Source organism: Misgurnus anguillicaudatus, chromosome 12 (assembly GCF_027580225.2).
Source record: "Misgurnus anguillicaudatus chromosome 12, ASM2758022v2, whole genome shotgun sequence".
NCBI lineage: Eukaryota > Metazoa > Chordata > Actinopteri > Cypriniformes > Cobitidae > Misgurnus > Misgurnus anguillicaudatus.
This window is the reverse complement of record NC_073348.2, coordinates 33,999,381-34,026,219: the sequence shown is the minus strand read 5'-3', so window position 1 is coordinate 34,026,219 and position 26,839 is coordinate 33,999,381. Positions and strand designations below refer to the sequence as shown.

Below are 26,839 nucleotides of genomic sequence, written 5' to 3'. Positions count from 1 at the left end.
ACTGATATTTGGATACTAAACCACAATAAATGCAACAAATAAAAACATTTAGCTAGGTTAGCTGAATACAATAAAAGTTTATAGATATTGCCATCAGTTTATGCTGCTGTTAACGTTTTTTTTCCGGCGAGGAGTTAGAAAAAATTTGATTGCTTGGCAACATCAGCCCGAAACAAAAGTTGTTTGGGAAGTATAACACTTTGATGAAATATTATTTAGACAATAATGTAAATAAGCCTTGCAATGGGGAAGTAAATCACGTTGATCGTATTTTCAGTTGACTTAAAGGAATATTTTCAATATTAAAATATGTTATTACCTTAACTAAGAATTGTTGATACATCCCTCTATCATCTGTGTGCGTGCACGTAAGCGCTGGAGCGCGCTGCGACGCTTCGATAGCATTTAGCTTAGCCCCATTCATTCAATGGTACCATTTAGAGATAAAGTTAGAAGTGACCAAACACATCAACGTTTTTCCTATTTAAGACGAGTAGTTATACGAGCAAGTTTGGTGGTACAAAATAAAACGTAGTGCTTTTCTAAGCGGATTTAAAAGAGGAACTATATTTTATGGCGTAATAGCATTTATGGGAGTACTTCGACTAGGCGCAGTAACACCCTCCCTCTCACATTATGAGAGGGAGAAGGGGAGCGGACTTTTCAGGCGAGTCGAAGTACTCCCAAAAGTGCTATTACGCCATAAAATATAGTTCCTCTTTTAAATCCACTTAGAAAAGAGCTCGTATAACTACTCGTAATACTACTTGCTCGTAATACTACTACTGGGGCTAAGCTAAATGCTATCGAAGCGTCGCAGCGCGCTCCAGCGCTTACGTGCACGCACGCAGATGATAGAGGGATGTATCAACAATTCTTAGTTAAGGTAATAACATATTTTAATATTGAAAATGAGTAGACTATTCCTTTAAGGGATATTTTGTAGTGATATACTGTAGGTAAGGTATGTGAGCTCACAGCAGTAGAATCTGCATGGATGCCAAACCAACATCTCTTAAGTTCATTGGTCTACAACACAACGCCACAGACAACCTCTCTCTGGCTGCCAAATGAAATGAGGCGAGAAAAGTAGGACAGAAGGAGCCGAATCTCAAAGCACCTGGCCTGACTCGAGTCGTAATCGCCACGGCGATTAGAAGCGTACCGCAGATGAGTGCCATGCACGACTTCACCGAGAGAGCGAGACAATGAGGCTTGACTCACATCAGTTTCTCACATATTCAAATCGTGACTAGAAGATTCTAGTTTTTCTAAAAAATAAAAGACCTTATTTACAGGCACAAAACTGAGGTCTCAACATCAATGTACCGAATGACTGAAATGACATCTTCAGTGTGCCTGATATCCACATGCAGCAGTAAAAACTTTGCATAATTTATTAGAATAAAACAAAATGATCGTACCATACACACCTGAGCTCTTAAAGTGGTCCGGGCTTGGGTGGTGCTGAGAGGGCGAGTTGCAGGTGGAGGTGACGTGTTCACTTTGCAGCATCTGACCCGCATGGGGTGCCAGGGTGGCATAGTCGGCAAACGAGCAGGGAGCCCCGCGCTGGTCACCGGGCCCAGAATAAAAGCCGTAATCAGGGAACCCTGGAGGTAGAGGTGTGATGTCATCATTAAGGGGAAAGGTGTTTGTGTGATATGCTGGATGAAAATACAGAATGAGGGTGAAATTGAATGATGTTCACACCCACATGAATAGAACCAAAAATGTGCACATTGTTGGTGGTTAACCAACAAAAGACACCCTTGCTGTTTCTCAATCCGAAGGCTGCAGCCTCCAGAGGTCACATTTGCAGGCTGCATATGTCATCAGAATATACACAATTATAAAGTTGACAATTATTCTTAGTTAATCGTAAATTGTTGTAAGATGCTTATGACTAGCGAACGTAATGCTCAGTTAACTTAAATAAACCAGGTTTGATATGCGACCTCCGAAGGATGCATTAAAAATGGGTATTATAACCAAATGAATTGCAAGTGAAGGCCTGAAAAGACCTCATGAGAAAATGATTAAAAACATAAATGTAGTGTAAGGTTAGACTCCTCGTTGATACAGGGACATAGTAAAAAAAACATTTAGCATGTTTTACAACTGGTTATAAACATCAGATTAGATGAGAGATGATGGTCATCATTAACATACACAAACCCATTTCCTTTCACCAGCATGTGAGATTATGAACGCCTCGGAGAGCATCACTTGATGCTCCAGCCACGGTGTTATTTATAATGGAGTGTGCGGGAAAGCTACATACAGACCATTGAAAGTCTTCATTGCCCTTTTTGAAACGGCAGATGATCCAATCAAAGAAAGCCAAGATCTGCCACCCATGCTTTTCATGTTCCATCTCCCCTGCTGAATGTTTGCTTTTCATCGGGTCTGAGACCTGCAGTGGCGGCCTGGAGACGCGCTGAACATCACGGCGCTGATTACACCCTCAACAGCTGCCAAGAGTAATCTGAGGCTCTAAGTAGTTTCTCTGTCATCAGCGCTGCGACTTTTCCTCACCGTCCGCGGTTTGCGGGCAAAACGCCTGCCTGTCATATTACGCTCAAGCGCCTGAGCAATGGCACGGCTCCAATACTGCCTGCTTACTGGAATTTGTGACTTGATGAATCAAAGAAATGTGCTGCTACACTGATTCCATTCACATCTCTGTCTAAACGACGATTTTGCGAGGCTTTGCACGCAACATACAGATTTGTGCTTAGAAACTGAATGTATTAGCTGCTTCACGCCGATTTTGTGGAGAATTCGCAGAATGGATTTTGCACGTAGCATGTAAAATGAAGACGTATGGCAGAGAAACACTGTGTTACGGCAAATCGGTTTACAAGTATTTATCCAAGTACTGTTTTATGGGCTTTCAATCATTTTTATTAAAAACAATAATAACATGCATTACCCATCTATCTATCTATCTATCTATCTATCTATCTATCTATCTATCTATCTATCTATCTATCTATCTATCTATCTATCAGTCTATCTATCTGTCTATCTATCTGTCTATCTATCTATCTATCTATCTATCTATCTATCCGTCTGTCTTTCTATTTATATCTTTATCCGTCTGTCTTTCTATTTATATCTTTATCCGTCTGTCTTTCTATTTATATCTTTATCTGTCTGTCTGTCTATCTATCTGTCTGTCTGTCTTTCTATTCCTCTCTCGTTCTGTCTGTCTGTCTATCCCTTTTTCTATCTCTCTGTCTGTCTGTCTGTCTATCTATCCCTTTGTCTTTCTATATATCTCTCTATCTGTCTGTCTATCTAACATGTATCTACATCCCTTTGTCTTACTATCTATCTGTCTATCTCTCTATCCCTTTGTCTTTATGTCTGTACCTCTGTCTATTTATCTCTCTATCTCTATCTGTCTGTCTATTTATCTCTCTATTTCTGTCTTTCTGTCTATCTATCTATCTGTCTGTCTATCTATATATCTTTATCTATCCGTCTGTCTGTCTGTCTGTTTGTTTGTCTGTCTATCTATCTATCTGTCCGTCCGTCCGTCCATCCATCCATCCGTCCATCCATCCGTCCGTCCATCCATCCATCCATCCATCCATTCATCCATCCATCCATCCATCCATCCATCCATCCATCCATCCATCCATCCCTTTGTCTTTCTATATATCTCTCTATCTGTCTGTCTATCTAACATGTATCTACATCCCTTTGTCTTACTATCTATCTGTCTATCTCTCTATCCCTTTGTTTGTCTGTCTGTCTGTCTGTCTCTGTCTGTCTGTCTGTCCATATATCTCTCTATCTGTCTATATATCTAACAGTTTGTCTGTCTATCTCTCTAGCTGTCTATCTATCTCTCTGTTTGTTTGTTTGTCTGTCTGTCAATCTATCTCTCTATCTATTTGTCTGTCTTTCTGTCTATTTATCTGACTGTCTGTCTGTCTCTCTCTCTCTCTCTCTCTCTCTCTCACACACTATCTATCTATCCATCTGTTTGTATGTATATATATCTCTGTCTGTCTGTCTGTCTATCCATATATCTCTCTATCTGTCTATATATCTAACTGTCTGTCTGTTTACCTCTCTAGCTGTCTATCTATCTCTCTGTTTGTCTGTCTATATATCTTTCTTTCAATTTCTCTGTCTACCTATCTATCTGTTTGTCTGTCAATCTATATCTCTATCTGTGTATCTATCTATCTATCTCTCTATCTATTTGTTTGTCTGTCTGACTGTCTGTCTGTCTATTTCTTTATCCATCTATCTGGATATATCAAGTTCGGATGGTCATCTCTGCAACTGGAATTTCATCTATTTGTGGGCTTTCAGTTACAAACTGAGGTCATTCTGGGCCATCAAAAGATCACTAGGGTCATTATACACAAAATACAGAGTCATCATCTCCCACTCCTCCCTGCCCCCTTGTTAAGGACTAAACTGACTTTCACGCTCAATCTCAACATGCTCGTCCTCCGCGTCCAGTCAAGAAACAACAACACAACAGCAAAACAAAGGCCAGGCACCCTAATCCATTTCATTGCATGTGCATTCTAATCGCCAGCCGCCCTTGAATTTCAAAGTGGGTTTTGTGCTTCCCGCTAATTAGACAAGCTTCCTCTGTCTGTTCTGCACTCTCTAATTAGATCTTTAACAACAAACAAGAGTCGACCTCTGCGAAAGCTCCTCCGTTTGTTAAACGGCCGAGCGGGGTGCGGGTCGGCAGAAAAGCGCTCGCCCCTCCCGCGCCGTCTTCGCGGAAGCTCGCCAAACGCATTCCGCGAGCGGGAGATTGCCAGGACGCCACAATGGTAGCTTCCTGTTCCATCTGCCTAATTCTGCCGATTACAGGATACCGGGAGAGACGGTACACAAAGCAGGCATTCACACACACGACGGATGTACACAGCCGCTTTGTTTACGCTGACATGGACAATTAGCCCTCAGCTGCACAAGGCGCTCAGTCGGGAAGGTCTTATCTAATAAAGGCAAGGAAAATTACCTTTATTGTTCAGGTAGATTGCCTCTAATGATAGTGCCATCAGTGTAAAAGGATATGAATAAAATGAGGCAGAAAAGAGCTCTCCAGTCGGATGGCAAGACGGCAGAAGCAGCCATCTGGGAGCGAGTCGTCGCCTGATTATCTTCCCCTGCTCATTTTCTTTTCAGAGCATACAAATGATTTACTTTCACTTGAGCAAAGGTGAGAAACAGAGAGGGCAACGTTTTTCTGACATCAAAGTTAGAGAGATAATAGCTTTCCTCTGATCTTTCTAAAACAACACGTTTTCGAGCAGCACGTTCGAGGCAGTGAGCGTCTCCATGGGGGGTTGTGACGGTGCGGGCATCTGCCGCAGAAACCTATTTAGTTGACGCTCTACAGTGTGTGTGCAAATGAGCAGCTCGCTAATGAACACCAATCAAACGCTGTGTTTTAGTTGTACGGACATCTGCCGTAGCGTTTCATCTGTAACAATATTGCGCCGCATCACCGCAATTGATAATTCTGCTGAAAATCTTGCTTTACTCCAATCTGGGAATAGGGAAACAAAAAGCAATATTGCTGCCATTTGAACAATGTGTGAAAAACATGGGCTTTAAAAGATAACTGGCAAAGAACAAGAACAGCCTTGTCTTTACGGTCTTCATGCAAATAAATGACCAATTTAAAAGGCAGGTTAATATTGAACCAAATCGATTTAATTCTGACTAACCTCTTCATCACATCATCCCACAGAGAGCATCACAGCAGAGAGTCTAAGAGCCAAGTTTTTGCATTGGCTCTTAAAGTTAAACGATGTTGGAACGGTGTCAATATCTGACTAAGTAAATGCCATGAAAAGTATAAACACAAGTATGCATGCTCGCTCTTTTAACCCAAAGCAGAAGTAAAGTGCTGCGGTGTAAAACAAGAAATAGATCAGTGTGTAAGACTTCCCGGTACAGTATTACTGCCGATCGTATCTTCAGCCCAATTATTAATATTCCAGCTATCTGCGCGAAACAAAAGACCCCTTCTTCCATTCGTTTCTCTTTTTTTCTTTCACTCGCTAGTCTAATTGGGTGTAATTACTCATCTGCAAAACAAATGAGTGGGTCGGCGTTGCCGTGACGACCGGATCAGCGGGCCCGGCAGTGCGAATCGTTCGGCGAGCCTCATTTCTGGCGATAATTACCCCTCTCCCCTTCTTTCACGCTCCCAGTCTCACCATCTCAGATAGGGCGGGGGGCGACGGGGCTTGTACCAACTTCAAACTGGAGTCATCGCTGTGCTGACGCATGCCGTCATCGATAACAGCTCTCCTCGTTTTACCACTTTAGCAAATGACAGACCTGACCTAAAACTGCCTCTCTCTCTCTCTATCTCACCAACTTTAAAGAGAAAACACGCGTGAAACCACCTAAGAGCCTTCGATTACATCCGCAGTAAAACAGGCCGGTGTCCATTTTTCATTTACACATCCGAGCTGGTTAAGAGTGCATTCACACACACACGCACGCACATCCCCGGTGGCCAACAGAACAAGCCACTTCATGGCGGATGTCGGTAAGTCCGTCATATTGGCCCTCAAATTAGCTTTGAATTTCAGAGCAGCTGTAATTAGCCTCTCCATTTCCACCTAAGTCAATTTAAAAAGGGGAAAAAATCCTGCTGTGCCTGGAGTTAGCTTTCGCTTTCCATTTAAAACAGTCCTTTCTGACCCAACGGCTGGCTAATTAACATCACTAGACCTCTTTTTCGGTAAGTGCCGACATTTAATAAATAATACATATTTAATGTCTTGTCATTTTGGTGCTCAGAAAGGCTTTGCTAATGAATTTTAACACATGATTTATTCTGGCATTTTCTGACGTGCACTCAGTCCCTGTGCTTAGAAATTTGGTACGGAGGATGTGAATTAGTGAAGGCTCAGTTACAATGCTTCTGACGGAGCTTTATGATATGTAGATGCGCACAACAAGAAAAAAGCTTGGGAAGTATCTTAAAGGTGAGACACTATTTCAAATGGCTTCTTAATATCATGAAAATTCTACATCTAGTGCTTCACAGGGGTTTGAAACAAAAGCTGTAGTGTTAAAAAAAACACTTAGCAATAGCCATTTTAAGTGCATTTATCTTATTTTGCTGAAGGCCTGGGAGATTTTAATCACATGCAGTCCAATGGGAACACGGGCAGCATGGGACCGGAGCCCACAGGGGCCGCGAGGCCAGTTTAATCTCACCTGTTATACAAGAGCCAAAACAGCACTCTGCAGAGATGCTTTATAAGGCTCACAGAGCTTGTTGGGATGAAACGGATAATGATCTCAGATAATGTGAGGTATTTTGCCAAACAGGAGTATCTTCGTGCCCAGGCAGGCGGGCATGCGGCCCACCGCATCAGAGCAGAACGTAACATGGCGTCGGTCTCATCTGCTCCCTTCAAATCAAAGCAATATGCATAAACAGAGCCGGGTGAGGAGGAAAACGAAAGATTCAGAACTTCATCGCTACCGCACCTCTGGTAGTTAATTATAACCAACGGACCTGACCCAATTCACCACTAAGTTTGCAGCAGTACTGATAATTCTATGAAAACCGTAGAGTAGCAGATTCTCTAGGACACTGGGGTTAAATGCAACAATGGCGGTCCATTGAAAAAACCCTGACACAGGACTGATTATTCAAGAAAACATCACAGTACTGTTGAACCTTCGGCACCGCATACTTCCACAATACACCAGGGTACTGGAAACTGCCTCCACTGCACTCCATCTGCTGAGCAAACGCATCACTTTCCACTGATCTGTTAGTGCCTTACGACAACTACCAAATCCCCAGGGACAGAGAAAATAAAGACCAGACGGGAGACAGAAATAGTAGATGGGGGGATGAAGGAGAGAGGAGAAAGCTAAGAAGTTGAGTTTGGTGAGGAGAAGTCCTTCCTGCCTTAATGATCACGGGTGGATCGATCCGCACTCCACTCTTGAGAAACAACAAGTATCCCATGATCCTTTTCTGAGAGAGCAACTCGCTACTCTGAAAGGGACGCAGAGATCCAGAGGGAGATGTCTCAGCGAAGCAGAAAAGGACGAGGCGCATCAGTCGGACACACGAGCCGGCAAGTTTGTGCACCTGGGAACTCGGCATACAGAAGGCTGCGAGCCTCCCGTGGAGGAAGCCCTGCAGAGCAAACGCTGTCTCCTGTCTCTCTCTGTCTGGCCCTGGGAGAATTCCAGCATTATTTCTCTCAACCATACACAGAAAACTGCAGTGGAAAAGCACAGCAGGATCATTTTAGATGAGTACGAATGCAAATCACCAATACAAAAAGTAGGACTGCAAAAACGAATCGATAATAATTTGAATATGAAATTCGTTGTCAATGAATATTAATGATCATTTAATTTTGATTAGTTGGTCTGTGACGTCACATGCTTCCACACCATTGTCGGACACTTGTCCAGTTCATAATAAAAGTCTTATAATTAAAGTCAGGCACTGTTCCTTTATACAGCGCAAGCTGCGTGCTCAAAGTCAAGCACATTTTTTTTGTGAACAAAGTTTTGATTTATTTAGAATTTTTGGTCACAACTGCTAAAGCTCCATGTGTGTTATTTTATAGTTTTAAAGGGACACTCCCACTTTTTCAAAAAATATGCTCATTTTCCAGCCTCCAATTGAGTTAAACATTTGAGTTTTATCGCTCTGGAATCCATTCAGCCGATCTCCCGGTCCGGCAGTACCGCTTTTAGCATAGCTTAGCAAATAGTCCCAAGCTATTAAAAGTTACCAAGGGGACTATTTTCGTGCACTGCGTAATATCATTGTGCCTCTTTACAGCAGCAAAGTCCTTGATTATTACGCCAGAATGAAAGTATAGTTCCTTGCCATATCTGCCTAGAAAATCACAACGTTTAATTTTCCGTCGGTCTTTGTACACGATGAGTCAAGTTTTAAATAGGAAAAATATCAAAACTCTTTGGTTAATTTTAGCGTGATGATAATGGTCTAATCAGATTCAATGGACTATGCTAAGCTATGCTAAAAGTGCCACCGCCAGACCAGGAGATCGACTGAATGGACCTCGAAAACGGCAAAGTCAAATGTTCAAGTCTAGGGGAGCTGGAAAATGAGCATATTTCCAAAAACTGGAGTGTCCATTTAATGATGGATGAGTTTTTTATTATTCTAAAGAGTGAAAATAATAAGTAACTCTAAACCTTTGACCAATAGTGTACATTTACATATTTCGAGTTGTAAGCATAACCTAATGCTGCGTTCACACCAGCTGCGATAGAGGCGTCAAGCGCAATTGTTTTCAATAGGGCTGCAGCTATCGATTCTTTTTGTAATCGATTAATCTAGCACTGAATCGATCGATTAATCGAGTAATCTGATAATTTTTTTGTGTGTTTTTAAACAACCAAAACAAATAATGCATAACGAAAATGACTTGGCTGTAAAATGTTCAAGCATTTGGCTTTTATTTCTAAAAAAAAAACAGAGGTATTTGGCTCCAAGAAACAAGCCTATTTATTTCAATTTTTTACCCATTTAGTGTTTATAAGTGCCAGTGCCAACAATTAAACACTTTAATTTATTAATATGCACAACAGGTTTCATGCTGTAATCTAGCCCTGACATCAAAGTAAATATCTGGTTTATGTACATTTCTACACCTCCAGCATTTACCATTAGGCTTTTAACATATAATATATCATTTCTGGGGTGAGCCTATTTGCTATGGTAACAACCTGTGTGTATGCGCGCACGTGTACTTGTGTTTGTGTGTGTGCACGCGTTCTGTGCGTGAGGAAGAGTGACACCCCAGTCAGACGTTCAGTTGCTTCATTGCATTTTGGTACTGCAGAAATACATACATTGCATTTGGTTTGCATCACTTGCATTGCGGTGCATTTTAGGTTAAGAATCCGTTCGAAAAATCACATCATCACGTCCCGCTGTATACAGTGAATGCATGCTGAAATTATTGTTGCGTGGCTACATAAAAGTTTAAGCATGTGATGCATTGCGCGATCGGTCTGACTCGCGTGAGAGAGAATAACTTCCTTATGCTAAACTCCAACAAGACAGAGATTATTATTATTGAACAAAATATGTCAGATTACAAGTTGCCCATATATGATTGCACTGTGGTGCCGTTTTTTGGTACACACGCCTGTAGTGCATGCGTGTGTGTCAAGGGGTTCTTTTTTAATCTATACTGTCCTGCAATTGAACGTGAATACGTTTACTACTTAAAAACATCAAAGCTAAACATCATATCTAGTCAAACCGCATAACGACATCGCTACAAATACAGTATGGGATTAAAATCAGCGGAAGCTACGTTACCTGGTTTCATCGACGCTTGGTGAAACAACAGTGGATGTTTTCAGTTCAGATGCTGAATGTAATGATCCCAAACTTTAGACAGTCTCTCTCTGCCGTTTATGGACATATTCGCTCCGCCATCGCGGCAACTTAATTCAAAATGTACCACGCGCTATGATGTGCTTCCTGAACATTGAACAACGGTCCGTGTGAATCAGATCTCGGCGCGTGTAGTGCGCGTCATAGGAATTTAACGAGGCTTCGAGGCAGAATTTTTGCCTCGAGGAATTTTTTGAATCGAGTAAATCGAGTAACTCGATGAATCGTTTCAGCCCTAGTTTTCAATGTTAAGTCAATGTGAAGACGCGATTCCGCCTAATTCGGGCGTCTAGTTCACGCAAATGTGAAGACGTGTTGATGCGCGTCTAGAGGTCTCATGGTGCGAATGAGGTGTTTAGCGCGGCATACGCGATTCCGCCTAATTCACACGTCTAGTTCGCGCAAATGTCGCGAATTGAGCATTGCCATGGCAAACGCGCAAGTTGAAATATTTGAACTTTGGTGGAAAAACGCACCGTGTTAACCAATCAGGAGCTTGCTCTAGTAGTGAAGTGAAAATTGATTTCAATGTTAAGTCAATGTGAAGACGCGTTGACGCGCGTCTGGAGATCTCATGGTGCGAATGAGGCGTTTAGCGCGGCAGACGCAATTCCGCCTAATTTGCGCGTCTAGTTTGCGCAAATGTCGCGAATTGAGCATTGCCGTGGCAAACGCGCAAGTTGAAAAATTTGAACTTTGGCGGAAAACCGCGCCATGTTAACCAATCAGGAGCTTGCTCTAGAAGTGACGTGATTACAGGAAGGGAGTGGAGTCGCAGAAGCCCCTCCCATGACGCAAATTTCCGCGTGAATGTCTCGATGACTAGAATTTCACGCGCAAATGAAGCGAGTAAACTCAAAATGTTTAAGCAGCAAACTAGACCCAGTAGGCGTGAATTTGACGCCTCAAACGCGGCTGGTGTAAACCCACGGTAAGGCCATTATCTATACAGAAAAATGCAGCAAATCATGGCCGAGAGTTTTAAAGTGAATGATGATAAGTGAATAAATGAAATGACAGATGAGTAAATACTGTGAAGACTGGAATCATTTGAAGACAGAATAAGACTATTGAAGCTTTGCGTGTGTGTGTAACCCGTTTCACACGGAGCATTGATCCTAGAAAATTGCAATAGAATTGCTGGAATGCATATGGGCACGTGTTGTTATCGTTCAACTCTTTGACCGAGGGTTTTAAATGCAGATCAACATTCACAAACTAAAATAAAGCAGAGACCAGAGAGCTCCTCACTATTTACACTGAAGCTGAGATCATTTGCAAGCATAATGGAACGGTATGCAATGTGCTAGTTTATTATCGAATCAGAAAAAATGCACGAGTGTGGTTTCACGAGAGATCATAAACAAATTTAAGATGCTTCAAAATGAAAATTCACTTACAATTACACTGATGTTGTGTCTTTTCGGAATCTTTACGCATCCACAGATTCCAATAAATCACTGGCAGTGTTAAGAAACCAAAATCTAACGATCCCAGGACAAATCCTGAGAAACATTAGTGTATTTTCTCGTGTGAAAAGGGTTTTTGGAGTGTATAGATAGGTAGGGCGGTGGCTACTCAGAACACAGGCGGTAAAGTCTGTTTACCTGGCCCTGCGTTCTGTGGGTACGCCATGTAGCCGTATCTTTCCCGGGTCTCCCTACCTGAGCCTCGCGCTGCCGCCACAGCCGCCGCCGCCACCGGCCCGTATGCCGTCGCTGGAAAACCTGACGAAAGAAAAGAAATGATTTACTGGTGCTCTTCATCTCAATCAAATTTACAACCGCACAAGCGTAACACAGCTGTGGGGAACAGCTTCATTCAGATTAAAGCAAAGCACACAGGGGACAAGCTACATCATCGTTCAAATAATTACATATAAATCAAAAGAACTCAAATATAATTACTCAAATAAAACCGTTTAGTGCGGCTGGCAAGACGTGTCTATTGAGCTAACAACCCTACAGGACTGTGATATACTCTCTCTCTCTTTTTCTCGTAATTACACAAAGCACGGGAACACGGTGCCCATGGAGGAACGTTCGGCTCATCTTCTTGCAAAGTTTCTCGTGCAGAATCTAAAAAGTAGCTACAGACTAAACTTCACTTTAGATGCCAAAAGCCTGTCACAGTCACTCTCTAAATGTGAAGCGGACAGCACAGAATTATGGGTATTTATAAAACCTGTCACTCCACCAGGAGGACAAATGTACCTGTTTGCCTGAACGGCACAAGAAGAGATTGAAACCACATGATTTAATGTACGTGGTGACACTGCCTGTCCACCCAAATGTGTCCGAGAGCTGATGGAGACACATCAGAGGCCACTACATCAGTGTGATCATTTGTATGGTGGATATATAGCATGGCCGGTGACAACGGCCTGTTAAGAGAGAAAATCTGAGCGATTTTCTACAGCAGATCTGAGAGCAGAGGATTGTGGGATTAATTGCTTGTAACTGAGTGCCTATTATCTCACTGAGAACCATCAGAGGACATGTGGTTCTCTTTAAGGTCCATAATGACAGGTAGTAATGACTCGGTGTGTGTGTGTGAGAGAGACAGAGAGACATTAAACTTTGTGTGCGCTCTCATTTGCGAGAGCAGTAAGTACGGCTCCCGTAAAGCTCATTTTAATGCGTTTATGAAAAGTCAATGATTTCTACAAAACTAAATACTGAACTACACAAAAGGCAACTCGGCTGAATGATATTGTGATTCACGGCATGCAATTTGTTCGTGATAAACTGAAACCGCTGAAGAATCTACACATTTAACGGCAGTGTTAAAGTTGCAGCGTTTAAACAATATAATCAAACACAATTATCATCATTGTAAAAGCCAATTAAAGAAATCCAGCAGGCCAGCACATCTACGGCTCTATTATTTCATAACAAACGTAATTACTGTACGGTCTCGGCACTTTAATGAAGGCGTGAATCTGAGTTTGACAGCTGCTCATCAGAGCACTAAACGTATGAAAAGAAGTCCGGAGGGCTTCGACGCACTGTCATAACAAACGTCAAGCGTAGCTTTGCAGATAATGCCACAAAAAACAGTTGCTATGTAATAAAAAAATTTTAAGAAAAAAGTTCAGATGCAAAACCCTCTAAGTGCGTCTGAAATGTTTTCTCATTTTTTATCAAGCTCTTATGTTTATGTAATTTCAGTTTAATGGCAATGAAAAGGTCATCAGTCAGTAATTGAAATGCCATTTATTACAAATGTCACTTTTTACAAACCTTTTTAGTGCATGCTAACTTTTTTTTTGGCAAAATCTTTAAAAGTAAAGTTTAAACTGTCAAAATTTCGAAACACATGCAAATAATAAACTTTCGGCATGAAGATGCAATGTCTGCAATAGAAATATATTCGTTGTATAGACGGTTTCATCAGCAGTAACAACATAAACAAGCGGCTGTCGCAGTCCGCACGTAACTTCCGGTAAACTCCGCTAATAATAAATAACCACAAAGTACTTTAAACGTAGTTTATTTATATAACAAGACATAGATTACCTAGGAAACCAAAACATTAGTTATTTTCGACGCGGCATTTGTTCAAGAGATCAGTTTAGCAACTAGTCAGACCATTAAAAAACCGAAACCGGAAGTAAAGTTCGGATCCAGACGTGTATCACGTGCGTCCGATGAAACCGTCTATAAGGTGTTTGATGGGGATGTGAAAGCGCGTTAATGTACTGTAGCATGATTTTAATGATATCCAAATTTGAGAAATCCAAATTTGCAGGTTGCACATCAGAAACTAGTTGAAAAAATGCTAGCACTGTGTAAAAAATGCACCTGTATTCAGGAGCCCTATCATGAAAATAAAAAAGACTGGTTTGTGAGATCAGCCAAATTTAACGCATACAGAACAAGTCATTTATTTTGATGATCGACCGATACCGATTTGCGGACAATGAATGGGATCATCCCTAATACAATGAGCCTCCACATGTAGCTCTGAAAAGAAAAACAGGTTGAAATACAAGTCGAGGTCAATCAACAGTTAATGTTGATTACCACAGAAAAATAACTGCAACTCTTTACAAAAAAACAAGAAACTAACCTAAGAATAACAAATGTGGTATCAGGGTTCCTACAGGTTTGGAAAAGTATGGAATTTAATTTGAGTAATTTCCAGGTCTAGAAAAGTATGGAAAAAATAAACCCGAGTATTGGAAAATATTTACGTTTCCAGACTATCGTCCCTATTTCGTTTTCTAAATATAAAATTAAGAATTTCTAAATGTACAGCTGTGTTCAAAATTATTCAACCCCAACTGAAATTGATTGTTTTGGCCAGTTTGACATTGATTTTGATCATTCAGTCATCCTGCTTACAATTACATCAAAGAGGCATGTGTAGGTCAGACAAATATAACATAACATTTATAATGAAATAACCACAAATGTCTTTTTTGTGCTCACATCATTATCAGTTTTATTCAACCCCCAAGTGACATTCAATCTTAGTACTTAGTACAACATCCTTTTACAGTTAAAACAGCTTTTAAACGTGAAGCATAGCTTGACACAAGTGTCTTGCAGCGATCTACGGGTATCTACGCCCATTCATCATGGGCAAAAGCCTCCAGTTCAGTCACATTCTTAGGCTTGCGCACTGCAACTGCTTTCTTTAAGTCCCACCAGAGGTTCTCAATCGGATTTAAGTCTGGTGACTGCGTTGGCCACTTCAAAATGTTCCAGCCTTTTTTCTGCAACCATGCTCTAGTGGATTTGGAGGTATGCTTGGGATCATTGTCCTGTTGAAAGGTCCAACGTCTCCCAAGCCTCAGGTTTTTGACGGACTGCAACACATTGTCATCCAATATCTCCTGGTACTGAAGAGAATTCATGGTACCTTGCACACGCTGAAGTTTCCCTGTACCTGCAGAAGCAAAACAGCCCCAAAGCATGATTGACCCCCCACCATGCTTCACAGTAGGCAAGGTGTTCTTTTCTTCATAGGCCTTGTTTTTCCTCCTCCAAACATAGCGTTGATCCATGGGCCCAAACAGTTCTAATTTTCCACAGAACACTATCCCAAAACTTCTGTGGTTTGTCCACATGACTTTTGGCATACTGCAGTCGACTCTTCTTATTCTTTGGAGACAGCAAGGGGGTGCGCCTGGGAGTTCTGACATGGAGGCCTTCAGTACGCAGGGTGCGGCGTATTGTCTGAGCAGAAACTTCAGTACCCACATCTGACAAATCTTTTCTCAGTTCCTCAGCAGTCACACGGGGACTTTTTTCCACTCTACGCTTCAGATCGCGCACAGCAGTCGCAGTTAGCATCTTTTTTCTGCCACGACCAGGAAGCGTTTCAACAGTGCCCTTTGCCTTGAATTTGCGAATGATGCTTCCTATGGTGTCTCTTGGTATGTTTAACATCTTTGCAATCTTTTTATAGCCATTGCCCTTCCTGTGAAGATTAATCACCTCTTCTCTTGTCTTCCTGGACCATTCTTTTGACTTCACCATGTTTGTAACCACACCAGTAAATGTTTAGAAGGAGTTGAGTATCACAGTCATTTTAAAGCTGCCTAATTGGTGCTTATTAGGCTTTATTGCTGTTCCCTGACATCCATAGGTGTTTTCAATACCTGATTGAAAACACTTCAATGAACCTCTGTTCTTCAGAGTGGTAGTTCTTTAAAGGGTTGAATAATTGGGTCAATGAAGAATTCACAAAAGAAACATTTACTACTAAATTACAAAACCAATTGATGTCATTTTAGTTGCATATGGTTCTTTAAGAAGTCATTGTAGGATTTCATTCTGAATACAATTACAAATGTACACTAAATTCCCTAAAACCCTTAACAGCATTGGGGGGTTGAATAATTTTGAACACAACTGTATATAATAAATATATATTATATATACAGTCATGGGGATTGGATCAGTCTGCCCTGCCAAAAGATTGCTTTTACACTTGATCTTATTAGTTTAAAATGACATGAGGGTAAGTAAATGATGACCCGAGTTCGAGTTGACTTTTTCCCATCCTGCCCCCTCTCTCTCCCACCTTTCTTCCTGTCTAGCTACTTTCCTATCCTAATAAAAGGCAAAAACACCAATACTAAATGTTTGGAATGTAACATACTTGTTAGCAGTTGAATTTTAAAACAATTTATCAAAACAAGTTAAATATGGTCGAAATCTGTAGGGAAGTCTGGAAATTTGAGTCTGGAAAGTATGGAATTTTGTGTAGGAACCCAGTCGTATAGACCGTTTCATCGGATGGATGCGCGTTGTGCGGTTGTGCACCCGAACAGAAGGGAACTTCAGGTCTGTATTTATTTATCGGTCTGGCTAGTGGCTAAACTAATCTCTGAAACAAATACCTTGTCGAAAATAAATTGTTTTGGTTTGCTAAAGACGATAGGAGACGACGAGGATGGATCACAGCTGTGCCGAGAGGTTTGGCAGCCAGGCAAGAATTCAAGGACCTGTAGTTAACATTGTTTACATTCATTTGACACAGTTAATACTTTATACGCGTTAGATATGATTTATGAACAAAGGTAATTTACTTTTGTTTCCCTTGTTATCAAAAATAAACTACCGTAAAGGCCTCTGTTGTTATTAATTCTACCTGGAAGTCTACCATAAGTTGTGTTTAGTCCACAAAAGCCTTTTATTGATGTTGTTGCTGCCGAAGCCGTCTATAAACACTTACTTTTCCACAGTGTACTACTTTTTAGGGATGTTTTCTGTGGTAATCAACATTATGCAACTTTAACTGTTGATTGACCTTGACTTGTATTTCACCCTGTTAATCTTCTTCAGAAGTACAAGTGAAGGCTTGTATGTAAAATAGGCAACACTTTAATTATCTATCAATCAATATCAGTACATGTCACAAATGCTGATTTCACTGTGATACACTTTATAGCTCAGTGGTAGAGCATTGCGTTAATTTAGTTTTGCAAGTCAACCTACTATTTTGAGTTCTGATTTAACAAATTAGTTCAACTTTTTATCCCCTTAAGTGGCGCAAATACCCTTTGAGTGTGTGTGTGTTTGTGTGTGTGTGTGTGGTGGGGGGGGGGTGTGATATACACCTTCAAATTAATATAACAAGTTAATATAATATAATTAAATATTAAATAAATAAATTGTTATAGCAGTTAACATTTATTTTAATAAATAAAAATAAGTTCATAGCATATTAATCTTATAAATAAAATTATAAAAAAGGTAAATATTTTCACAAGTAATAATGCAAACATGAAGCCATAAGTCTCAAGTAGTTCTGATCCAAATTTTAAGTTAAAATCACACAAAAAATGAGGTTTGTGTCAGACTTTTAGTGGTTTTACCAACAACGGCCACTAGGTGTCAACGGTTTGCTGCATACTCTTGTCACAAATTATTTAATTACTGTCACTGCATTTATTTTTACAGCAAAAAAACTACATTCTTAGAGCTTTCCAACAATATATAGTTAGTCAACATTTTTGAAGATTTATACTACCATATAGTTTTATGAATATTTAATAATTAATATGCATTCCTATGGGGGGAGTCATGTAACAAAAACTGTGACTACATTATTTTTATCATAAAATGACCTATGAAATATGAAAACTACATTCTGAGAGCTTTCTAGTGATATATAGTTTGTCATGATTGATTAGGTTTGGAACATTTGGCAAAAATGCTGCATTTTTACAGTGTAAGTTTAAACCCAGGAAACACATATAGTGATAAAATGTATATCTTTTAATGCACTTGATGATAAAAAGCGTCTGCAAAATTCATAAATGTAAATTTGTAAATGTTCTTGTGACTTACTTGGGTAAAGCATTGCACAAGCAGTGCAAATATCATGGGTTTGATTGTCAGGGAACACATGCAGATAAAAAAAATGTATACCTTGAATGAAAATGTATGTATACACTTTTTATATTAGATTGTTTAAAAGGGGCTTTACATGCACTGCAAGTCACATTAGATATAAGCATATTCCAAAACAAATGTAACTATAGTTGTAAGCCAACGTGTGATATATAAATGTTTTTTAAATTCAATAACGAACCCCATGGGAGTGAGAAAAATCCCCAAATCTACTAAAACCCTCACTGTGGGTCAACAAACTGAAATAAAACTAAAGAAAAAGATATGTGTAAACAGATCCTGATGAAAAATAGGTTAGTTAATCCTAAATCTCTGTGGTGTCTCTGGTTTAAATAACCCAAGTCTTTTCCTGTTTCTTTCATCAGTTCATTAATCTCTTCACAAAACCCAAATCAGTATGCTAATGCTAACGCTAATGTCGGTCATGCATCCCTGCCTCTCCTTCGCGCTGCTCGCTGTTGCCGAGCAAAAGTGTCCTTCCCCGAAGTGTTGCAAGTCATTCATACTTGTTTTCTTCCATACGCAGTATCTTCGGTCCCCCAGCGGCCTCTTCCCGCTCTGAAGTTAGCACTGGAACAAAGTTCTTGTGAGAGATTAACTTTGGCGGATTAGGTGGGATAATTATTAGATCTCTGAAGCTCATTGTTTTCCGTTTCCGCCGTGAGTGGCTGCTTGAGAAAGGCACTGCAGCATTAAATCAATTTCATGGGCTTTTCATTATGGAAGAGATAACGCCAATATTTAGCATTCAGTTTTATGGCGTTATTTGAATCTGCTCCAGCGAATGGGCTGATGGGGGAGAAACTGCCTGCTGAGAGGGCATAAGGACGAGGCGCTTTCCCTGCTGCTGCTAAAGCCCCCAGGGCAACGTAAAACCACACACATGGACCCTGAGGGAACACCGAAGGATTTAAGACATCCAGAGCTTAGTGATAAAAGAGAGAGAGGAAACTGGACAGACTTATTTAAACAAGTACACGCTTGCTAACCAATCTCAGGGACAAATGGACTGAAATGACATTATATTATATGAAACGGGTCTTCATGAGATGTAAGAATTTTTGTGCTGGTCTGTATACATACTGTGTTTATAAAATTGTCAAAAAATTTCCGGTTAACCCTGTGTAAGCTGTACAAATGTTAAGTACACATTTATGCAAAGCGATATATATTCAAGCACTGTTTCCCGCAGCCCATTGCAGTTCGGGCGGCCCGTCTAAGCTGGGAAACCCTACCGCCTTAACTAGGTCGTCCAAAAAAATAATAATTCGCTGCACAAAAGTCTGTCAAGTGCATCTCGAAGAATAGCACTGACGCGCTTCACACTGGGAGCGTGCACGCGTGCCACACTGCCGAAATGGTCCGTCACTGTCTGGGGCATAGCCAGTTGATAAAACGTGTGTCTGTGAGAACTGTAAGTGGACTTATGTTTTCGGTTTATTTAAGCTCGTTATTGTATTAGTCTATAGTTCTTGCAAATTTAAAGTAAGTTAGCTGGTGATTTTGTTGTTTGAGCAACCTGCTAGCTAGGTTGCACATGCCTGTTGATTCAATATAATTGTTGAGCGCTCTTGCTCACGTTATTTATGTGCATTATTTACATGCTACAGTAGCTACACTCCTTTAAGTCATTGAAATTAATAGTGGGAAATAATCAGTTTTTAAAATTTTTGCGCTATCTGTTATCGTTCGTCAGACTACAACATCTGCTTTAGTTTGTGTTTATTAACCCTTTAGTTTCACTTCATCACGCAGCTAAGGTATCTGTTAAAACATTTATTTTATTAATAATCTAGTATGTGTCTATCATAGTTTCTTTTATTTGAGTGTTTTAAATAAAAATATTTTCATTTTCATCATGATTCGTACCCCCCACCCCTTTGATTGCCACGCCCCCTGTCCAAGCCCACCCGCCCAACTCTACCTCTTTAACTAACAAATTTCCTGCGGGAAACCCTGTTCAAGCTATACATTGTATATCAGTATGTGAGAACCTGCACTCTTAGAAAAGAGGTACAAAAGTTGTCACTGGGACTGTACCTTTGAAAAAGTCACAATATATACCCTTTTGGTACACATATGTACCTTTTAGGTACTTTTTGAAAAGGTACTGCCCCAGTGACGATTTTTGTACTTCTTGTACCTTATTTTCTGAAAGTGTGTGATAGAGCCATGACCTTTGTGTTGCTGATGCAATACTTTACCAATTAAGCCACGGGAGCACACTTGACTTAATGATGTAATAAAAATCTCAGTTTTCTTTCCTATTTTCTTATACCATGTCCATCTGTTGTTTTGTGATGCAACAGATCGCAGAACGCTGAAGGTTACAATGACACAGACAGCGGCAGACGACTCACATCTGTGGTGTTTGCCAAAGCAAGGATCATTATTATTTTAGTTCCAACTTATGAATTTAAACAAATCTTTACTCTTCTTTTGTTGTCTGTTATAATGGACATGAATGATACTTTAGATTTACAAATTACACATGAAGGATGATATAACAGACAAACCATGCTCTGTATCTAAAGACTACAATATCATAGAAATGAATCCATCCAGAACACCCTAGAAATGCCCTGAAATTACCAAACAACCAACCTGGCAATCATCTATATTATACATTTATCCAAATAACACATTTATTTACTTTAGCTAGATGTTGCACAGAGTAAGACTGTTCTCTGGTCAGACTGGGCTAAAGCAGCACAGCTTAAAGAAACAGCTGCCGAAACAAGGCACAATTCCTAAAATGAGTCTTTAAATGCCTCTCGTGTCTCGTATCAAGCAATATAATACTGTAAATGTACAAAATCTGTTTCTTTATCTTTAACTGCTTAATTTGAAAGGGAAAATAAAAGCAGCTAAATATATAACAGCTGCCATTATAAGAGCTCAGTAAGACTTCTTTAACTCTTTCCCCACCATTGACGAGTTATCTCATCAATTAAGAGAAATCGCTTCCCTGCCAATGACAAGAATTTTCGGCTTTCCGCAATATGGCTATTATCCGCCGCAACTTATACAACCCGCAAGTAACGCCTCGCGTGAAATACAAATGAATCCCTGTATATTTTATAGATCGCTCTGCATCTGATCTCTATCAAAAGTCCTTCGCAAAAATTGAATTATCTCAACATTTTGCTCAAAATTTTGTGTTTTTGAAGAAACCTACCCATATTTGAAAGGTGATAAAAAGAGAACTAATGAAGGTAGGATTAAACTTTTTTTTTAATGCAGAGTGTCTTTCATTTGATATATTGTATGTTTATATATTTAAAGAACATTATTTTCTGGAAAGCATTACAGTTTTGTAAGAATCATGCAAAATGCTGGTGCTGGCTGGCAACTTTTTTTTTAATGCTGGCGGGGAAAGAGTTAATCTATGTAGTGACCCTTTGATAGACACACACCTGTACAGATTTCTTTGCATTATATTTGCGAAAATATAAACCCTCACACATACAAAAGGCCTGTGAGTTATATCACGCATGTGATTCTGTGCACAGGTGTCTCTGAATCAAACTAAGATCACTCTTCATAGGTGAAAGATTTTGCCCAAAATGAAACCATTTGCTGTGCTGAATCTACATTGTGAGAGTCTTCTGCCGGTTGATTAGGGGACGAAAAGTCATTTCACGAGGCAGATTAAAGGGCTTAATCTTTTTTTAGCCCTTTCATACACCATTAAACTTAACGATGAAGGCGGGAGCCGAAATCTCCAGAAAGATCCCGGTACATCACAAAACCCTTCAAACGTCACCACGTCACCTGCACCGTAATGAGAGACGATTTTAAAAAGAAATGGACGGCGTGACTCCGCAACCCAAACAAGAATGTGATCTTATCAGATAAACTAACCACATTGATATCTAAGGGCATTTTGGACACGTATGTTTCGTAATTCACATGCATATAATGGAGAGATGAATCATTACAGCTCTAAAGCAGATGTCATGGTGGTGATATCCGTTAACTAACGTTCAACAAATCATAAAACAAAACCATCGGACTCTTGTGTGTCAGAGAGCGATCAAGCGGGCTGAACTTTGTTGTCAAAAATAAATCATTCTCCGCCCAGCCGCAAAAGAGCCGAAGCGCTTGGCCTGTTTCTAATGGAAGTCTTTTCAGGCTGATGCTTTCTGATGACCTCTCTGACTATGCATAGGTAAAAATTTTAGATGCGTGCAAAGTATAGCTGAGACTGCTCGGCATGATAAGAGATATGAAACATCTGCATGGAAACAACATGATGAGGATTTTTGTCACGACAAAGCATTCGGGGATGCAACTATTTGAACATTTTAAAACTGGAACTCATGACGAGAGGAACTGAACTGGGAAATGAATGGGACAACTCAATGTTGAGTACACATGCTAGGACACAAGAAATATAATTAGAAAAAGTTGCAAAGGTAGTAAAAAATTTTATTTATCTAAAAAAAATTGCAAATCATAAACATAGTTTAAAGGGATAGTTTAACCAAAAAAAAAAGAATATTCTGTAATCATTTCCTCACCCTCATGTTGTTTTAAGCCTGAATGAGTTCCTTTCTTGTTGAATACAAAAGAAAATATTTTGATAAATGATGGTAACCATACAATTGATGGTACTCAATGACTTTCATAGTATAAAAAAAATACTATGGAAGTCAATGGGTACCGTCAACTGTGTGATGCCATCATTTATCAAAATATCTTCTATGATAAACAGAATAAAGAAACTCATTTCTGAGGGTGACGGAAATAATGACAGAATATTCATTTTTAGGTGAACTATCCCTTTAAGATGAAATGCTAATCTCACCCTTACTGATGTCTAAAGGCAAACAAATCTGTCACTTTAAAGACATTTTTTTCTAAATAAAATAAAACGTATCATCAGTAATTATCTACAGTGCCACATATGGATTTAAGGAGTTCAGCGTGTCAGAAGGAAAGACTCCGCCCTCTTAATGAGAAGCTCGTCTTGTTAGCCAGGAGCATTTAGCATTAATTAGCCTGTCCGCCTCATTATTACTCGAGTAAACACTTCTAATTTGTTATGCATTTTAATGGCCTTCACAAAACACTTAGGAAAGAAACACCAACACCTCAAGACAGCTTGGAAATAACTGGAAGACGTTGAGTTATAAGGGTTGTGAGTTGCATTTTAAAATATCTGAAGCGTTTTTATGTTGAAAGAGAAGAGAGAGAGAGAGAGAGAGAGAGAGAGAGAGAGAGTTCACCTGCACCCAGCGCCCCAGGTGTGTGTTTTTACAAAACCTTTTACAGTTCTGACTATAGTCTACAGTAGGGTTCCAGTAAAATCCCATTTATTTGTACAAAGTGCATGAGTGCACCTGGAGTTCTGTTAAAGCTGCAAATCAGTTTGACTTTTAAAAGAATAGATTCTTGGTTAAGCTATACTTCATCCATAATCCTAAAGTCTTACAGTGTAACTGTTACTGTTTTGCCTTGGATCAAATGATATAATGTTGTGATCATCTCAGAGCTTCCACTATATGATTTCTTATTAAACAATTTCAGAAATTTTTACAGACAAAATAAATGGAGTGAAAGTGACTGTCAAGTATGGAACCCATATGTGACTCTAGACCAGTGATTCCCAACCTGGGGTACGTGAAGAGTTTCCAGGGGGTACGCGGAAAAGATTTACATTTTGCTTTGATCTCATTTACTTTTAATAAAAATGTCTTTCGTTTGTCCAGTCATTGACCTAAGATTGATTTTTGTAAGGAAAGCATTGTAAAAAGGAGAACTTTGTAATTTTAATCTTATCATTAATATAATTAGCCGTCAAGAGTAAATGCGCTGTATGATCCAAAACGCAATGAACCTGAATAGTTTCTAAAGACACAAAGTTTATTAACTATATGTTCAAATAATGTTATAATATTCATTCCCGCTGCCGTTGCATTTTCAAATTATGCAAAAAAAAAACTTTTGCATTGTTTTTGGCAAACATATTTTGTCCTGTATGATGTCTTTTGTATTTATAGAGAATGTCTTAACACATTTTGTTTCTCTTTATATTTGAACAGAAAAATTTAACTTATTTGCACACTTTAATTATTAGTAACTTAAATTGAGATTTTAGTAAATTTAGGGCATTTACTAAAAAGGACGTGAGAGCTCCTCTGGCAAAAATTAATAATCTCCTCGCATTAATGTTAATGTAGGAAAACTTCCACAAATGCATATGCAATAAGGTCGCAAAAATAACACCTTTTAACGCCAAAATGATGGTTTGCGCAAGCTGTTAGTAAATCTGGCCCTTAAAGGGGTCATATGATGAATTTTTTTAATTTGTAAAATAAGTCTTTGGCGTTCCCAGAATTAATTATAGCATGTCAAAATTGCCATTTTGTAGGCCTGAGCAAAATGTGCCGTTTTTGGGTGTGTCTTTTAAAATGCAAACACTGATCACAATGGTAGTGGTTGTTGAAATAAACATGCTTCACAGTCAGTGCTTTTTACTTTAATGTTTAAAATTAATTAATTAATTAAAATTACTAATTATTTGTCTCTAAAACACAACTTTGGTTTAGTTTCGATGAAGGGGTACTTGAGCCTTACTGATAGGGCTGTGGGGGTACTTAGGGCTAAAAAGGTTGGGAACCACTGCTCTAGACCACAAAACCAGTCATAAGACGCACGGGTATATTTGTAGCAATAGCCAACAATACATTGTATCTGTCAAACTTAAATTAATAGATTTTTAATACCAAAATCATAAGGACATATCATGAAAATCTGACTCTTTCCATGTTTAAGTGCTATAATTGCGTCCCATGTGCTTGTATCAACCTAGATTGCATGAAAAAGAACAACCCCGTAACTTAGTTTTGGTAAACCATTCTCTGCAAGCATGTGAAAAAATAGGTCAAATTTAGCTCCCCCTGTGATGTCAGAGGGGGATAATACTGCCCCTTAATCTGCACTAACCAGCCACGACACTGCCATTTAGTGCAGAGATCAGCTCATTTGCATTTTAAATGACACACCCAAAACAGCAAATTTTTGCTCACACCTACAAAGTGGCAATTTTAACATGCTATAATAAATTATCTATATGGTATTTTGAGCTAAAACTTCACATACGTACTCTGGGACACCAAAGATTTATCTGACATCTTAAAAAAGTCTTGTGAAATGTCACATTTAAGAAAAGAACATGTTCAATGAAGATATCCTAACGTAAATGTATTGATCATTAGTCATATGTGTTGCTAAGGACAACTTTAAAAGACTATTATTTTCAATATTTTGATTTATGCACCCTCATATTCCAGATTTTCAAAAAGTTACCATATATCAATGGGAAGCTTATTTATTCAGCTTTCAGACGATGTATAAATCTCAATAAAAATAAATAAATGACCCTTCTGACTGTTTTTGTGGTCCAAGGTCACATATTTGTAATGTGACCTCTGCATTTAACCCATTCCAGTGTGTAATAGACACACACAATAGGGGTGAGGTGCCTTGATCAAGGGCATCGCAGTCGCTTGCCAGTCTTGGGAGTTGAACTGGCTACCCTCAGGTTACAAGCCCGACTCTCGAACCATTAAATTACGACTGCCCCCCTATGGGAAACATAACTCTAAAAGTGAGTGTTGTTGTTGTAGCACTCAACTGCCGATTCTAGTGTGAACAACAAATTAGTTACTGAACCTACAGTACAAACACAACACTACTAGCACAAACGCAACATAATGAATAGCTAAGAATGCTTATTAGATTTGTAAATGCATGTGCTTTTGTCAGGGTCACATTATGTGTATGCATAAAGAAATACCAATACTCAAAATGCAATGCACAGGTGAAATGAGAAAAAGACAAGATGAAGAGCATTAAAAAGCAGAGGCACTTCAAAACTCTCCTTCCAGATGGCTGATTTCCATAATGACAGCAGTGAGAATATGAGAGAGAAAGAGATTGCCAGGTTTTCTCAGTGGCTTCATTCATGCTCTCAAGGTATTCTCATTGACTTTAAGTGTCTGTGTGTGTGTGTGTCACAATACTGTCCTGTGTGTGTGTGTAACTGTTTGAGCCTGACCCCAGATCAGAACAGCACACAGACTGCAGTGCTCTCACCAGACACATCACATATGGGAGAGCGTTTGTGTAGTTGTGTGACTGAATCTGTGACTGTCAGCTTGCGCGCTCTTTCTTGTGTGATTTGAGTCAGTGTGCATTTTTTAAATGGATCTAAATGAGTCAACCCTATCTCATAGTATAACCCATCATTTCTGATGCACTGAATAATAACTATAATAATAACCCCCAAAAGAAAATTTATTACATAAAACATTCCAAAACTTAAAATTTGAATTAAACAAAACATATTAAATTATAAAATGTATTGCTGTTGGTTAGAAGCCTTATTTTTCTGAGGTTTAATTACAAAGAATGTATAATAAATTAATGTATTTTATAAAATATCATAAAACTGGGACCCCTGGCACCATCTCAGGGACCCCCAAGGGCCAAGGCACCCAGTTTGAGAACCAATGGCCTAAGACAATTTGATTGAAACTTAAAAAAC

The 26,839-nt window shown here is 39.4% G+C and overlaps 1 protein-coding gene across 8 annotated transcripts in view; it reads right to left on the bottom strand.

Annotated features, from left to right (window-relative positions):
- msi2a (musashi RNA-binding protein 2a) overlaps positions 1-26,839 on the bottom strand; it is a 219,068-nt gene that overhangs the window by 8,848 nt on the left and 183,381 nt on the right. For 2 of the 8 annotated variants that reach the window (XM_055207920.2, XM_055207926.2), the window contains exons 11-12: positions 12,025-12,144; positions 1,425-1,613 (exon numbers count right to left, since the gene is read on the bottom strand). In XM_055207920.2, coding sequence (XP_055063895.1) covers positions 1,425-1,613; positions 12,025-12,144 — 309 coding nt within the window. Of the gene's footprint in view, positions 1-1,424; positions 1,668-12,024; positions 12,145-26,839 lie in introns of all 8 variants that reach the window. The other 6 variants (XM_055207921.2, XM_055207924.2, XM_055207922.2 and 3 more) reach the window with 6 other exon arrangements.